At 41.1% G+C, this 17,413-nt stretch overlaps 1 protein-coding gene across 2 annotated transcripts; it reads right to left on the bottom strand.

Moving 5' to 3' along the window:
- Nucleotides 1–1,962: 1,962 nt before the first annotated feature.
- On the bottom strand, nt 1,963–17,018 carry nherf2 (NHERF family PDZ scaffold protein 2). Of its 2 annotated transcripts, XM_084078721.1 has the most exons (6): nt 15,938–17,018; nt 14,853–15,311; nt 7,745–7,945; nt 5,516–5,669; nt 3,450–3,673; nt 1,963–3,076 (listed from the first exon to the last, which is right to left on the bottom strand). In XM_084078721.1, exons 1-6 carry the CDS (start codon nt 16,142–16,144, stop codon nt 2,915–2,917), a joined length of 1,407 nt encoding a protein of 468 aa, XP_083934847.1. In that variant the 5' UTR covers nt 16,145–17,018; the 3' UTR covers nt 1,963–2,914. The 2 variants fall into 2 exon arrangements, with proteins under 2 accessions (XP_083934847.1, XP_083934848.1); XM_084078722.1 differs by lacking the exon at nt 7,745–7,945.
- Nucleotides 17,019–17,413: the final 395 nt, after the last annotated feature.

The following is a 17,413-nucleotide window of genomic DNA, read 5'->3' as shown; positions in this document are numbered from 1 at the left end:
ACCTTATTTGAGCAGATGGGCCCACTGAGACCTCTAGTTCAGTAATTGAAGTTCAAGATATGTCAGATCAAAATGTGTCATCATAGCTTTGTATCCTCACAAGTCTCCTCCTGATCTATAGCAGGCCTGAACAACTTTCTTTTGGAAAGCTTTTGTATGCAGGGTTGACATGGTGGTTATGTGTGTGCAAGCAGCCCGTACTGCAAGGGAAGGGGATTCCTTTTCAGCATTAATGTCAAAGACATAGCTCCTCCCAGTTCCAGACAGCGTAATGTGGGTGTATACACAATAAAATCCAGTGTTAATTTAACTCTGATGTGCGTACGCACGCACACACACACGCACGCGCACGCACGCACACACACACACACACACACACACACACACACACACACACACACACACACACACACACACACACACACACACACACACACACACACACACACACACACACACACACACACACACACACACACACACACACACACAGAGTGTATGTGCGTGTGAAATCTGTTTGGCTCCCTCTCTACTTCTCTCCACCTCCCTCTCTCCTCTGTGCTTGTCTCCCTAGTCTCCATAGTGACCGGGAACACACAAACAATGTGGTCCAGCAATGCGATCTGCCAGAGCTTCCACAACCCACACAGAGTATCTGATTTGTCTCAAACCCATAATTATGGCCTTTTATTAAAATATGTGCACTCCTTCCATTCATACCTTTATGTGATTTTTTAACCATACCCTGAAGATGTGTGTTTGTGTGTTTGTCAGAGAGAGAGAGAGAGAGAGAGAGAGAGAGAGAGAGAGAGAGAGAGAGAGAGAGAGAGAGAGAGAGAGAGAGAGAGAGAGAGAGAGAGAGACAGAGACAGAGACAGAGACAGAGACAGAGAGAGAGAGAGAGAGAGAGAGAATGATGAGTGTTGAGTGTTTCTCGGATATCTCCCCTCCTCTCTTTAAAACAGTCGGGAGAGTTTGGGAAAATCCCCCAGTGTTGAGACTCCTCCAGTGTCTCCATGCTAAATATGTCACCAAATTCCTCTCTTAAGAAGATGTCAACTTCACATACTTTTTCATGCCTCTCTCTCTTTGTCTCTCTGTCTTTATCTCTCTCGCTCTCTGTTTCTCTGAGAGGAAAATTAAACCTAACCCGTGTTTCGGTATTGTATTTGTGTTTTTTTAACAGCTATTCCTTGGTTTCCACTGGAACTGTCACAGTACAATGTCTCGTTTTACAGATTCAGCTTTGTCCCTATTGTAAGTATCCGCAAGTATCAAATTTATAGTATTTAAATTTTTGCGTTGGTGCCAGCTGGTCTGTCAAGAGAAACAAAACCACTTTTGTTATGAGCATTTTGGGAAATCCAGCCTGAGGACACAGGAGACAGAGATGATATCTAAATTGTGTGTGTGTGTGTGTGTGTGTGTGTGTGTGTGTGTGTGTGTGTGTGTGTGTGTGTGTGTGTGTGTGTGTGTGTGTGTGTGTGTGCGTGCGTGCGTGTGTGCGCCTGTGCGTGCGTGCATATCCCAGGTTCATAGCTCTTGCTAGTCATGTTAACTCTGTGAACAGGCTCATCCTGTTTGTATCCTGTGCATGTCCTCATTTGGCCTAATTAGGCCTACTTCCTTTTCACGGTGGCTGTGGAGGTGTGCTGTATACACTGCATTAATGGAAACCTTGGGATCAAAAGAGCGAGAAGGGTGGAGGTGTGTGAGAGCGTGAGAGAGAGAAATAGAAGAGGGTGAGAAAAGAGAGAAAGACAACAGCGCTCCTCTACCCAAAGACATGAATCGATGAATGCAATCTGGATTCTCACTCACTCACTTCATGGGGAAATGATACATCCTAGTGGCGAAAAAGTATTTTCTGGAGCATAAGTCTAAGCATCAGCGTATGCATATTTGATTAAAATTATTATAATAAATCACACGCCACTTTGAGATTTTACATTATTATTTTATTATCATTTTCATTGCACTCATGCTCATGCTCATTTGAGGTTAGATTTTTTATTTATTTTTCATTTTTTTACAAAGCATATGTGCAAGTAGTCTAGAGGTACAGTTATTGTAAGCCTAGGCCATATGTTGGCCTAATAGTCCAACTATCTGTAACCTTTAGTTTTACTGAACGCAAATATACACAGAAACACAAGAACTATGAAGGCGATCGAACCATTTTATAAACCGAAGCCACTCACATTCCCACTTTATATTTACAAGTCTTTTGCCTACAGACAAAATCAAACTATGACTAAAAGTTTATACAGTATCAACTCGTGGTTAAGTTTTGAAATAAATTGAAACTATTCACCTACAATAAATGCAATGCTTGACAGCAAAAACTATGCTTAAGCACAGCCAAATATCACAAATAATTATGTCTAATTAATGTCCCTGGTACCACGGGTGACTGGCCTACAGTTACAACACGTAGCACAGAGTTGACCGGCTACTGTCACTATGCATGACTCTGAAATGACTATGGCTTTATTAAGATCAATACTGTGCAGGCACCACTTTTTCTTAAGCGTAAATTATACTTCACCACATCATCATGTCGCTCATGTTATTCTCTTCAGTCGACAAAGTCTAAAACAGCCATTACAGCCTTTTGATTGATGGTCTGTCTAATATCAATGTATTCTTTATTAGGGTTAGTGGACTTTTAATGCTGTTCTTTGTTTCAAAGAACAGCACTAAGCAAAATAAAATAAAAAGTGTCTTCTTTTTCTTGTGAAGTTATATAGTCTCCTTGTGTTCCATATTAATAAAGAAAGCCAGTCTAATTGAGTTAAACCTGTGACTGAGAATAAAATGACATAAAGAGAATCAACATTATTGCTTATTCTGCAAAAAAGAAAAAGAAATGCTTTACTCGTGTGATTCGATCGAGAGATTCCGCCCTTTTCTGTCATAGGTTGCTGAAGATTTCATACTTCTTGCTCCAGTCCATAGGGGGCGCTCTCTTCTTGTTGCGTTTGACCTTTTCTTTAGCTTCGGCTGCAGTAGGGCTCAGACGCAGGCCGTTCTCTAGATATGGGTCTGATACGCGCCTGTCATCCTCCTCAGGTACCTACAACAGAAATAAACGCACTTATGTCATACACTGAACCATATCATCTTTCAATATAATAATTATTAATAGGATAACTAACTAAATATTCCTTTAAATCAACTCTATGCTATCACTGACATTGAAAATGATAATGATATTTGACTCTGAACAAATGATCCATCTTTTTGTGCTTGCTTAGAGTATAATACTTTGAGATGTGTTGTTTTTTGTCTGGTTGATATTTTGTTTTTCAGTTTTTTGTTATTTGTTTTTTATTGTATGTTTACAGTATACTGTACTGCTGTCTATAGGACCCTACTTCATCTACTTGTGGGGACATTTGGCCCTCACACTATTATACTAAAACAAGTACAGATACACACACACATACCTGAATGCTCACGTCAGAGCTGCTGAACTCAGAATGCGTATTGGAATCTCTGGAGGACTGGGATGCTGAGCTCCCATTGGTCCTCAGTTTTGGGGATGTGTTTGTGATTGAGTGATCTGTCAGGGTGATGTCGATGATTGGCAGATGATCGGCAGCAGGGAGGTTGGTGGTAGGAGAGGGAGTGGGCGGAGTGCTCTCTGTGATTGGCTCATCCACATAGACCTCTGTGAGGAGACAGCATAGAAGAGACCGAACAATGTTAAACGGCAGTAAAAAGGAAGTACATTTGAAACAGCACTAAGGGTGCATCCACACATGTACGTCAAGTTGACGCTCGGAAGTCGGAAGTCCCATCCACTCCCATGTTAAGTTAAACACCGGAAGTTCCGGTCCGATGCGCGTCTGAAGTGCATATCCGGGTTCCGGTTTTCATTGAGTAACGGCAAAAAATGTCCGGAACCGGAACAAGGGCTTGCAACCCTAGCGTCAACTTGACGTACATATGTGGATGCACCCTAAGCGGGAAATAGACGTGAAACAGCACTAAACATGAAGTAGCTATGAAACAGCACTAAACAGGAAGTAGTCGAGAAACAGCACAAACAAGAAATAGACGAAACAACACTGAACAAAAAATAGATGTGAAACAGCACTAAACAGGAAATCGACGTGAAACAACACTAGACAAAACAAATTCAAAATAGCTGTGTTAAACGAAACGATACGATATGACTTTATTATCAGCTCACACTGAAATGTGTCTTGCGAAGCCTCAAAGTCAACTGATGGACAAGGACTTCTTCAGTCTGACCTTATTGTACGTTGGAACACCGTACTAATACTTTTGTTTGTATTGCATACATACTGTATTTACATACTTTATTCAGTACATGCTGACTGTACTTTATTTTGAGTCGTTGAAAACAATGCTATGTACCTTTTGTGATATTTCCATTTCTGATGTTTGTATTTCAGTTTTACAAAGTTAATACTTTGTAGAGAAAACAGACAACAGTCAACTTTACTCCAACTTCTGCGTTTTTCTTCAAGTCACTTGTTAATTTGTGTACGACACACAAGCAGGATAGATACAGAGATCTCCATATATGGGCACAAAAGCGACACCAACAGATGGGGGGTATTCTGACATAACCGGGTGTGGCATGCATTCCCTATTTGCATTGTTCTCGACTTGCATCGTTCCCAAGTAGACCGGTCAAGTTTTATTAAATTATTGATAATCAATAATCTTTTATAAGCGATTAAATCAATTAGTTTGATTAACTGTTGCAGACCTTAATATACATGATACTTTTATTGAAAGGGTAAAGGTAACGTTGTATAATTATGTTTTTTTCAGTAAGGGAAGAAGCGACACAAAATGGGGTCATTTTAGCGTCTACTCAGGCTTTTGTGATCACCCCAGACAGTTTTTAAGTTGCTTCATTCATATTTAGATATATGACATACATTTTTATCAGACACGCCCCTTCCTATATAAAGCCATTGTAATTTCGAACTCCATTTTAACCATGATAGATTTATCGAAAACACCCGTCCTTGGTTCTGGTGACTAATATTATTGGCCTTCTAATGTGTGAAAGGACCGTGTTTTTTCAATTACTTTTTTCATTTATTTTTTATAATTTATTTGGAAAATGAAATAAATTAAAAATATAGTCGAATAAACGCCGACCCTCACGTATTAGAAGGACAATCATATCATGGTTAAAATGGAGTTTGTTACAAGTTACAACGCGTTTGTATAGGAAAGGCTTGTCTGATCAAATGAATATCAAATGTCTAAATACTGAATCAAGCGACTTAAAAACTGTGTGGGGTTCTCACAAAAGCCTGAGCAGACATTACAATGACCCCAAACATGTTTGAAAGTGAAATATCCCTTTAACTTTGAATAGGAGTATTTTTCCATTATAGTGGAAAGGATTATATTTTCCACGAATGCCTGCCTGTATGTGTACTCTACTATTGTTTATATGACAGAGATCTTAAGACTTTTGTGGTTGGATAACAGTGTCAGCTAAAATGTTTAGTAGTGGGGTGACCTTTGATATGGCTGATGGTGGGTATCACTCCCAGTCTCTGGAAAAGGTCGTCAGTGTCCTGGTCAACCACAAGGAGGCTCACCTCCTCCCCTCCTGCCCTTATGAATGCAACCACCTCCGAATGCCTCATGCCCTCAATGTTCACACCATTCACCTGAGAGAGAGAGGGAGACAGAAAAGGTTTCATATGTTTGATACATGAGGAGGAATGGGGTCATCATTATTACACATCAAAATCCTTAAAGTGTAAAAATGTCTATCTCAGGGCTAGGCAAGAATAGGGAGGCAAATGTAAAATCTGTGCAAAATTCATGCAGACTAGGCACAAACTGCATGCGTGTCCAAAAACGGTTTTGATTCTCTACCAAAAAAAAGAAGAATTGTACCAGTAAGCTGGAGGAAAAGACAGCGGTACTGACTAAAGAGGTAGGGTAGCCTACATAAGACAGGGTGCTGCTGTGACAGAACATGGCCAGTAGGTGGCAGCTATTGCCTCAATGCCAAAAGGAACAAACTGAGTTAAGGATCAGCGTTGGTTACTTAATTTGCATAAACCCTCCTGGCCCATCTCTTCTTTCTTCCTGCACACTCCATACTGTGTGCCTCATGTAGATGAGATGAAAATGTGCAGAAACACTTGCACGCACCATCGCACATACAGTAAACACATGCAACACACACATACAGTAAAGCACCCACACACTGTTCCACTCCTCCTCTACACTCCAGCTAAAGAGTGTCTATGCTCAGCTTTGCCCTCCTCCCTACCCTAGACAACATCACCTTTACCTCCAACATCAGATGTTCACCCCCCTTGAGTCCACCTAATCTGCCTTAATCCACTCTCAATCAATCCTCTCAATTAGCCCATAAATGTTTGCACGAGCGCGAGTGTGTGTGTGTGTGTGTGTGTGTGTGTGTGTTCGTGCGTGTGTGTGTGTGCGCGTGCGTGCGTGCGTGCGTGCGTGTGTGCACACACGTGTTTGTGTGTGTGGTGGGTGGGGGTTGGGGTCAAAGGTTGGTGAATGTAGCAGAGTAACCCTGCCTTCAGACCAAAACCGGAATATCGCCCCTGGCCAGAAGGGATTTTCCTTGGGCGGTACATGTTTTGCTTCCAATGTGGGAGAACTGGGATTTAATCCAGGTGTTTACATATGCATGCGCATCTGTAAAATACATGCATGTTAGGTACATAATCCTGCCGGTGTCCTTGAACAAGGTACTGGCCTCAGAGCTGGAGCTGGAGCTCCTGCTCAGTACTACAGTGAGACTGATGAGTCAAATGCAGAGGACATATTTCCCCACAGGGATCAAAAAGCATAATTTAAAGACCCTCTCCACAAAAATTAGTTTTTGACGCTTAACAAAGCCCTGTTAGTTTATGGCTCTCTGCTTATCGCTAAAGTATGAATCCCTTAAAGTCGGCCATACCAGCCCTGACAAAAAAAGATCATTTTATATTTTAAAACAAAATGCCAGACACCAGAGGGTTAATAATATGCTGTTGTTTTTTAACAATCAAAATCTGGCTTTCAGATAAGCACACACTAAAAACTGTTTTGACTCAGGGCACACTAACAGACAGTGTTTGTGTGGTATGTTGTCATGCAATCAAAGCCCCATCAAAAACTAGCTAACAGATTTTGGCTGTGAAAAACTTTAGAGATATGCAGAGTGTAAGAACTGCCAGGGTTCTCATGGATACGCTCCGAAAACACACATAAAACACAATTTTGGTGGAGTGGATCTTTAAAGCCATACTGTGCAAAATTCACTTTAGTAGACTACTTAGTGTCTGCACCAGTAGTCTGACGGTGCGTTTTAACAGCGGGCAACTCTGGGCGATGCCGGGCGATATCGCCCAAAAAGATAAAGAAAATCCATCTTTCATCGCCCCCCCCGCCCACTTCGCCCGATCGCCGGCTCTCATAGACTTTCATTATATTTTGGGCGATGTTGCCCGGCATCGCCCGAGAGTTGCCCGCTGTTAAAACGCAGGGTTAGGCAGACACTCACACATTAAGGTATTGTTTAATAGTGTTTAGAGAAGTTTGAAAAAAAAAAAAAAAAAGATGACATTTATGGAATGGTTATTATTAAATATACCAGTAAAAGATTAGATGAAGAATTGCTTGTTATAAAAAGTTACACAGTTAATATGACTTTAACTTAACTGCACAATCTGTATGTGTGTATCTGAATGCATCCCTTTCTGTGTACAGTATGTACCTCTAAAAGCCTGTCTCCCGGCTTGACGTCAGCTCTGTCTGCGGTCGAGCCGGGGTCTACTGAGCGTATGAACTGTCCACGATGTGTCTTGCCGCTGTGCAGGTTGAACCCATAGCCGTGCCCTCCCTTCACCAGGTGACACAGACGGGGGAGGAGCTCCACCGTCGTCTCCGGCAACTCCGGTGACGTGTCCAATGGCAACTAGTAAGTTTGAGATTGTTTGATAGATGAGCTTTATTATCAGTCATCTGAAAAGTTGCCTTTGCTTTTCAAAAGGGAATGTGATAGAACACAGAATCAGAATCATCTGTATTGTCACATCACAGGTTTACAGGTGTAAAACAGTGGGTGAAATTCGTTGAAACACACAATTAATACTCAAATGCCACAAGACACTAGGGCATGTCCAGCATGCTGTATATTCTGTCAGTAAATACACGTGTAAATTCATAGTTGTAAAGGTAAAAAAAGAGAAAGAAATAAAAAACTACAAATTTTTGTCTGTAAGATGGGAATGGATCCCTCAGTGGAGAAGAAAGAACCAAACGTATGCCATAGCTCAGTGGGACTCTGTCTCAGTACTCTTTGTCCCATGGGTATCATGCTGATGCGTGTGATTATAGGGATGTCCATTGACTACAAAGCCACGCAGGTGAAAGTGCCTGGCTGGATAAGCCAGTGGTCTTAGGGACTGAGGATTTAGCTGATCTGTCTAAGTGACATTAAGACAGGCCGAGAGCCTAATGACAAGTGACGAGCGAGTCAACACATAGCGTGACATACTCGTCTGACCTGACCTGAGCTACTCCTGTGAACGTGCTGGCAGCATAACCAAACACCTGTCCTGAGAGTACAGTGGAATTATGTGTTTGCAGCATTGCAACACTCAGGGTGGAGCAAGTGAATGAAATCACTTGGTGTATTGTTAGGTTGATATAAAAACCTGAATTTATTTGAACCTCGATGGCACGTAACTGAATACCATCGCTCTAGTCTAGAGAGACACGGTACATAGATAGAAATAATATTCCATGTTGTCTAACGCTATAACCCATCGTTTTTGAATGTCTCATCCAATGACAGCCACTATCTTATAACCAGTAGCTATGACTGTATAAAGGAGCTGTCATTTGTGTTCATAGAGAAAGGATCATGGTAGGCTGACCTAAGAGACAAATCTCTCTCTCTCTCTCTCTCTCTCTCTTGTTATTAGTCAGTCAAAAGCATGCGCATGTGGACAAATTTATTCTCTCTCTCTCTCTCTCTCTCTTGTTATTAGTCAGTCAAAAGCATGCGCATGTGGACAAATTTATTCTCTCTCTCTCTCTCTCTCACACACACACGCAACCCTTGGTAATGCCACGGTGACAGGTCAGGTCACTGTTGCCGCTGGGTCATTATGATTCTCTGGTTAGTTGATATTGCCGATAATGTGCCCATTCAAACTGCCTGCTTATGATACTGTCTGGGATCCTTACCATTTCTATCAAATCTGAGCTTTGTCTAGCTGAGTTAGAGCATTTTGGGAAATAATGAACTCCCAAAGACAAAAGGGTTGCCATGTCCTGATTTAATTAGAACTGATAACCAAGTCACACATAATGTTGACAATCACTACCCTGCCCCCAAATCCTGTCACTCTATTTGAAACTGATTGAAAATCAGTTATTGTGGGTAAGGGACGATGGAGAGCTTAAATGTAATTTAAGAGAAGAAATGTAAAAAAAAAAGAGTCACACAAAGAACTACTTTAGCAGCATTTTGGGAAAATGCTTGTTTAGGGTGGTCCCTCTGGTGAACACAGTAGATAGGTCCTTATTTATGTGAGAGAAACTCTGTATACTGTATGCGATCCATACCGTTACGTGGCAGTCAAATCTGTTGTTGCATAAGGGTGTCTTTGACATTAGCATGGAACAATGAAATCACGCCTGTATGTAACTTTGAGACAGTGTGTCTGTTTATGATAAGAGGACACAGACAGTATATACAGGGAACAATGCACTTTGAAAAGACAAGACCAGTATTCCCTGATTGGTGTGATTGGATCACGTACATGTGCACTTGTGCGTGCATGTCTTTTTGTATGTTTGTGTGTGTGCACGCACGTGTGAGCGCACGTGAGCAAACATTGTGCGCATGTGTGAGCGCACGTGTGAGCAGACATCGTATGGACATTTTTAGAAATAAAGCACAAAGAAATAAAACAAAATTCTCTTCTCTTCTACTCCTCTTTCATTTTCTCACATACACAAAAGCCTCAGGTTACAATGCAAACATTTTGTCCCTAGTCTCAGTGATAACATCTTTCTATCAGTCTGTACAGCAACACCTCATCAACACCTCGTGAGTGTGCTCTCTACAGTACTTTGGTTCATGAGATTCTTACAAGCTGACTTTAATAATCCAGGGCTTGGCATTTGTTGCTCTCTCTCTAGGTCAAATATGATAATGATTTCACCCTGTCTTAACAAAATGGAGATTCTCTGTTTATGTGATTTAAGTCCTTAAGTGGCATAACTGATCTGATTCCAAGACCATTTGAATACATGTGATGTACATAATGCTGGCACTGCTGGTCAATATGACTTCAAAGTGGTATCATTATAGTTGGCATTTGATATCTCACAATATCGTCACATCCCTCTAATTATACAATGCAGCATTGCTCTTTAGTCAAGACAGGAAAAGCTGAGGAACCGGCCACAGACAAACCAGTATTTACCATGCCTTCTGCTAAACAGATGCCTGCTTGACGTGAGCCACTGGCTCACTCTGTTTGGAGCCCAAACACCGGGACCAGTCTGTTCCCATCAGTTCTAAATTACACGTGCACAGCACATCGGAATGAATGTTACTTAACCACATGAATCCCGGCATCCCTATTCTGGGCTTGTCATAATAGGTGAAGATACGGCAAAATCTAAAAGCTAAGTAGCTAACTGAGATTTGGTGTTGAGGGAAAAAAGGAGGGGGCCAAATACAGACCGCGGTCAAGTACAACATGGAATCACACTGTGGAATCACACCACTACTTTGAATGTTCTTTTCTTGAAACATCTATGGGCTCTGGCTGTTCTTTTCTTGACACATCTGATTAGTATGGGCTCTGGCTGGCCATTTTCTTGACATCAAGATGGAGGAAATTAATATATTCCAATCTATGCCTGTAGCTATATTTGTTAATGTGTGTCCACTGACAAAACGTCTAACGTCAATATCTTCTTATGTCATCTGTGATGTCACAGGTGAGACAGGTCCCACGGTATGTGTGTGTGTGTGTGTGTGTGTGTGTGTGTGTGTGTGTGTGTGTGTGTGTGTGTGTGTGTGTGTGTGTGTGTGTGTGTGTGTGTGTGTGTGTGTGTGTGTGTGTGTGTGTGTGTGTGTGTGTGTGTGTGTTGCTGCTCATCAACCCAAAATACACAGTACAACAGAAAACCGTTAGTCAGGCAAGGAGTTCAATTACACAACATTGCTATCTTAACATCTGATTCCTCCCAATGTTGCTCTCTAGTTTTTCAATGACAATCCAGTATTTATTACAAGAGCCATTGGACCTCAAATCAGCACATGAGTGATACTCAGTTGTGCAGATGAACATGGGTGATGCTCCTGCAAAGCCCAGAAGCCCTACTACTAATATAGTTTGTTGATGGAAGAAATTTGGGTTAGAAAAGTAGAAGTCTGAGAGATTGTAATTTATGTGACATGGATTGAGGGGTGACATGCAACACTGACGGGAAATCGCACAAACTCACAATGTTGCGATACAGTAAAATCCGGAGTGTTCATTTAAAAGGGGTGTAGGTGATATTTCTTCGATAAAATAACTGTTAAATAGCTCTAATTCCAATAGCAATCATTGCTAATAGAGTGTTTGTTCAGTAACTGGGGTCTCCCCATCTCTCCAGCTCTTTAGTAAACAGAAAATAAATGTTCAGGTCAGGATATCCGTTCTATCCAATCAGTAGAGAGAACTCATACAGGATGCTGGAACACCATAAAATTGAAGCTGACAAATGTGCTTTGTGGAGTTCTCTAAAATTAGTATTGTGAATTAATATTAAATGTATTCTATTTACAAAAGAGCTGGAGACACCTATTACTGAACAAAGACTCTAACAATTACTATTGCAATATAGAGCTATTTAACACTTATTTTAACAAAAACATATCACCCCCTTTAACTCAGAGAGTCCATTTTTACACACAGACAGTTCCATTTTTTACACATTCCAGAATGCACTGTGTATCACCACTGTGGACTCTTCAATAAACTTCTGTATTCTATTTGAAAATAGTCGTGGCATTTCAGTGCCAAGAGCCACAGGATATTTGGTTTCGTCAACAAGGGCCTTAAGTGACAGAATCAAGGTTTTGTCTTTGGTCTCAGGTGTTGTGACTCTAGTACACACCTAGGTACCACCCTCCTTGAAACAATACAAATTCAAACCCCACTGTGCCTACAGGTGCTGGTAAAGGCTGAAAACAATAGAGTAAAATACAGTAGATTATTGGTTGACAGAGGACAATTCACAAAAGGGGGAACAGGAAAAGAGCTTCAAGTATCATGAAAGTCTATGAATCCTTTCACACATCTGTCCTCCAGAAAGTCTACTGTACCATCCTGTTGAGTCATATACCTTACTTACTGTATATATTCACCACATTGGTGGTGAAATAACATGTTTTTTTTTTTTACCACAGTACTGCTATGAGATTTAACATAGGCAGCTGTAGACTAGTATTTCATCTTCAAAAGCTTTTTTTTTTTTGTAAAAATGGATGCTTAGTTAAAGGTAGGGTAAGTGATTTGCGTTGGTTAAAACAATTGTTAAATAGCTCTATATTGTGATAGTACTCAGTATTGCTATAGAGTGTTTGTTCAGTAAAAGGAGTCTCCTTGTCTCTCTAGCTCTTTATTAAACAGAAAATGCATTTTCGTTTCAGTTTCAGTTTCATTTCCAATTTTATCCAACAAGGACAGAGAACTCCATCAGGATACAGATTAAACAAGTGAAATTGGAAGTGATGACACTAAGAAATGAGCATGCAAAATTGGAACTGGAACACTATACAAATTAAGGTTAAAAATGGGTACTTTCTCCTGATTGGTTGAGATTTTGACACCTACCGAAAAATGTATTTTCTGTTTATTAAAGAGCTGGAGAGACAGGGAGACTCCTGTTACTGAAAAAAACACTCTATAGCAATGATTACTATCAGAATATAGTATTTTAACCTTTTAACAAAATACTTTTTGTTTTAACCAAAAAATATCACTTACCCTACCTTTAATGTCCGATTCAAGACTGACAAGCTGGGCATGAAGACACATTTCTCAAGTGAAACATTATTAGTTGAGCAGCGAAGAGATTTGAAACTACTGAAGGAGGTTGTTTGTCATGTACTGTATACGTACGTACATACTGTAGGCTATGTACGTATAATGTATGTCACTCTGTATGTACAGTATGTCACAATTACTCTGTATCCTCATCAAAAGCAATCAGGTCTGTCAGCATAACTAGGTACTTGTGCCTACAAGCCTGTTTCCTGGTCTGTCTCCCTGTTCACATGTCAGTGTTATCTGTTTAACTGTGTACACAGTGCTGTGCATGGCTAACCTGTCTGCTTAATGTCATATTAACTGTCTGTATATTATTGTCTGCTCTATGCTGCCCCTTCCATGACATTTATACTTACTGAAGAGTTATGTCTTTTTGTGTCCTTTTATGTTCATTTTGATTGTCTTCGATTTGTACTTAACCTGTTGTTTATGACTTCCATAATGCCCAGTGACTACAGTTGAAAAATAGGCAATTGACTGATAACGGCACATTTATTAATGTGCTCTGTCCATGTAATAAATAAACTAGTAAAAGGTCAAGGTCATGTCTATGTCCTTGATCACATAACTTCTGAGCTATTCATCGTAGAAAGCATTTGAAAGCGTCTCAAGTCATTTCACTTCCCTACATTACGTTTTCTACAGTGGATTATGTCAGAGTGACAGAGAATAATGTAAATTGTTGGGGTAGGTGAGGAGATGATATGGCCAATGGGCTGAACTGAACATCAGAAGCAGCAGTCCTTAAGTGAATATATTGAACACATATCAGAAAGGTATCTGCTTCAATACAAGTGAAAAGTTGATCAAGAGGAACACAATCTGATCTTCATTATAAAACACTACCAGAAAACACAGATAGAATAGCAGATTTTGAGGTTCTGATACACAATTATGTTAACATGTAAACCCCCTCAAAGTTTTAATCGTCATAAGCATGACCTACTCTGGTCCTATCCTACCTATCCAGTACAGTTAGTTCCTGTATATATCCTATTATTTTCTTCTCATTTGCATTTTGCCATATAGTGCTTGGCAACGTGTCATCAACACGGGGGGCGGGGGCGTGGCATAGTAGCTGCAGACATATTGAGGGGGGTAAGAGTCAATGTTAAAGGTAGGGTAAGTGATTTTCTTTGGTTAAAATAAGTGTTAAATAGCTCTATATTCTGATAGTACTCATTGCTATAGAGTGTTTGTTCAGTAAAAGGAGTCTCCTTGTCTCTCCAGCTCTTTATAAAACAGAAAATGCATTTTCGTTTCAGTTTCATTTCCAATGTTATCCAATCAGGATAGAGAACTCAATCAGGATATAGATTAAACAAGTGAAATTGGAAGTGATGACACTAAGAAATGAGCAGGCAAAATTGGAACTGGAACACTATAAAAATTAAGCTTAAAATGGGTACTTTCTCCTGATTGGCTGAGAGTTTGACACCTACCGGAAAATGTAATTTCTGTTTATTAAAGAGCTGGAGAGACATGGAGACTCCTGTTACTGAACAAACACTCTATAGCAATGATTACTATCAGAATATAGTGCTTTAACCTTTTAACAAAATACTTTTTGTTTTAACCAAAAAATATCACTTACCCTACCTTTAAGTCAAGCTGTTTATGACCCACCAAGATGTCCGCCGCTACCAAGTGACACTTGTTGACGCCCCCCTTCAGGATATTTTTCTACGCACTATAGGCCAGTTCATATTGCAACATACGTATACTGAACCTCTCTGCATGGTGTGTGGTGACCCTTACCTCTGTGTCCGTCATTGAACTTGACGTCATGGAGGAGCGCTCGGTGTGGGTTGAGGAGCGCTCGGTGTGGGTTGAGGGGCTGTGTGTGAGCGAGGGGGAGGGGGAGGGCGAAGGGATTGCTGGAGCTTTAGCTGAATGCATGAGGATGCTTGCCGGTGAAATGGGTCCGTTCTCTATGGGAGTAGGAGAGGCCGTAGGGGTGGGCATGGCTGAGGGCCGCGGGGATGAGGCTTTAGCCAAATGCATGAGGATGCTTGCGGGGGAAATGGCTCCGTTCTCTTTGAGTATGGGAGAAGCCGTAGGGGTGGGCCTGGGTGAGGGGCGGGGGGAATAGGTTCCCATCTCGATGGCCAGGTCTTCAGAGCAGGCCAGTCCCTGACTACGGAGGTAGTCATCTGTTTCTCTGTCCACCACCAACAGCCTGGTGCGGTGCTCCACCTCACAAATACGATGCACCACCTCAACAGGTGGCAGAGAGAAGGAATGGAATGAGATGGATAATAGCTAGATAGACTCACTCAGATATATACACACACACAAACACACACACACACACACACACACACACACACACACACACACACACACACACACACACACACACACACACACACACACACACACACACACACAGAGTACTGCACATGGATGGGGTCAAAGAGAGAGGAATGAGGGCATATTTTTGTCAGTTGTGTACCGTGGTACACGTTCACATATTAGTATAGGCATAACTTGTACAGGACAGAGCCAGTATGACAAAGACTCCCATTGATTCCCAGTACACAAGTCTCATATTGACCCACTTCACTATAGACCCCTCCGGCAAGGGAAAAAGTGGTTTGACAGGTGTTAGACCTATTGTCTGTGGTTGTGCTTGTATTATACATGGGTCCCCCCTAACATGCATGAGGTAGCGGTAGAGGTGTTTATTTATTTAAGGATAGCACACACACTATATATATATATATATATATATATAATTATATTATATACATATTACATACATAAATACACACACACACACACACACACACACACACACACACACACACACACACACACACACACACACGCAAATCACTCACTTGATGGTGGGTCTCTGTCTCCACATTGTCCCCATTCACCTCCACTACTCGGTCCCCTGGTCGTAACCCTGACAGATCTGCAGAAGACCCGGGCTCCACTTTTCGTATGAACTGTCCGCCTTTCTTCCTCTCGCCGTGCAGGTGAAACCCATACCCGCACTCCCCTTTGGTGAGAAAACAAAGCCTAGGTCTCAGATCGCTCTCCATTCCACGCCGTCAATGGGGAAAACAGGTCAAAACAGCTTCTCAGGAGAATAAGCAGGTGTTCAGTCCACGAGGAGAGGAAAGTACCTGGATTTGATTCCTAACTACTGCGCGCATAATATACGAGCCCAAAAGATCATCACCTAGCCCATACATTCACCGTATCGTGTGCATGGTGTGATTGAAATCAAATAAAAAACATAAAAAAATTAAATAGTTAACCCCTCTAAACGAATTCAAGGCAGTTTAAGTGGACCTAAAAAAGCCCATCGAAAGTGTGCGTAAAAGTGTCCCTCAAGCCAATCGCACGGGTTTAACTCCTTTCCATCTGAGGAATTATCCAAGAGATCAGAGATTAGAAAGCTGTTCCTTGGCACTTTAATTCTCTTCGTCCGATGGGTGTGTTCCCTGGCCCGGTGAGAACGCAACAGGTGCCAGTCCCGTAATACGCAACCATACAAAAGACCACACAGGAAAAGTGAATACTAACTACTAGCCTACATGCAAAAAAATATATTAAGTCTGGCAAAAAAAACTAGCTACGCTGAAGCTGAACTTTAACTAGCCTACATGATGTTTAGGAATGGAATAAGTCCAGAGTTTTTTTCTATAGGTTTTCTTTTCTCAGCTAAAAACAATCCGCTTACCACGACACGACACCGCTGAATTCCGACGTTAAAATGGAAATCTTCTCCGTTTGAGTTTTACCTCTCCATCTGAATCACACGCACATTTGTTAATAACGTTCTGTAAATGTTCCTCCATAACCTGGTTACATTAAGTCCTGACTCCATTTTTTATAGTTGGTTGCGTTAGTCTCGACTCCAAAATAATATCCAGTGAGTGACAACCAACCAACCAACCAGAGGACCGTCTTCTTTAGGACAAGTCGAGGTTGTGTTCTCTCTTCTCTGTATGTAGATGAGCCAGGATGAGACACAGAGACACCCACATGGAAAGGAAACACCCAGAAGATAAATGGAAGTCTCTAGGCTGTGCCAACTTTTCTATTGTGATGACGTTTAATCATATCATGAGTTAAGACCTATGGTTAAGACTGCTGAGCATTGAGTTTTCATTGTAATGATCTTGAACTAACCTACAGAAAATACTTTTTAATAATGTTGTTCAATGGAGTGTCCCGCCCCCCCCCCCCAAATATGTTTTTTTATTAAATGAGGTGCAAGAAAGGTCAACAGCTAGGCTATACAATGTTCTATAAACAAGAACAATTATTTTATAACAAAAATATAGTATTCCAAATATTTCTGT

Source organism: Gymnoscopelus microlampas (genome assembly GCF_963454915.1).
Source record: "Gymnoscopelus microlampas genome assembly, chromosome: 2".
Lineage (NCBI taxonomy): Eukaryota > Metazoa > Chordata > Actinopteri > Myctophiformes > Myctophidae > Gymnoscopelus > Gymnoscopelus microlampas.
Note: the sequence above shows the minus strand (reverse complement) of the source record. Positions and strands in the feature narration are given on the sequence as shown.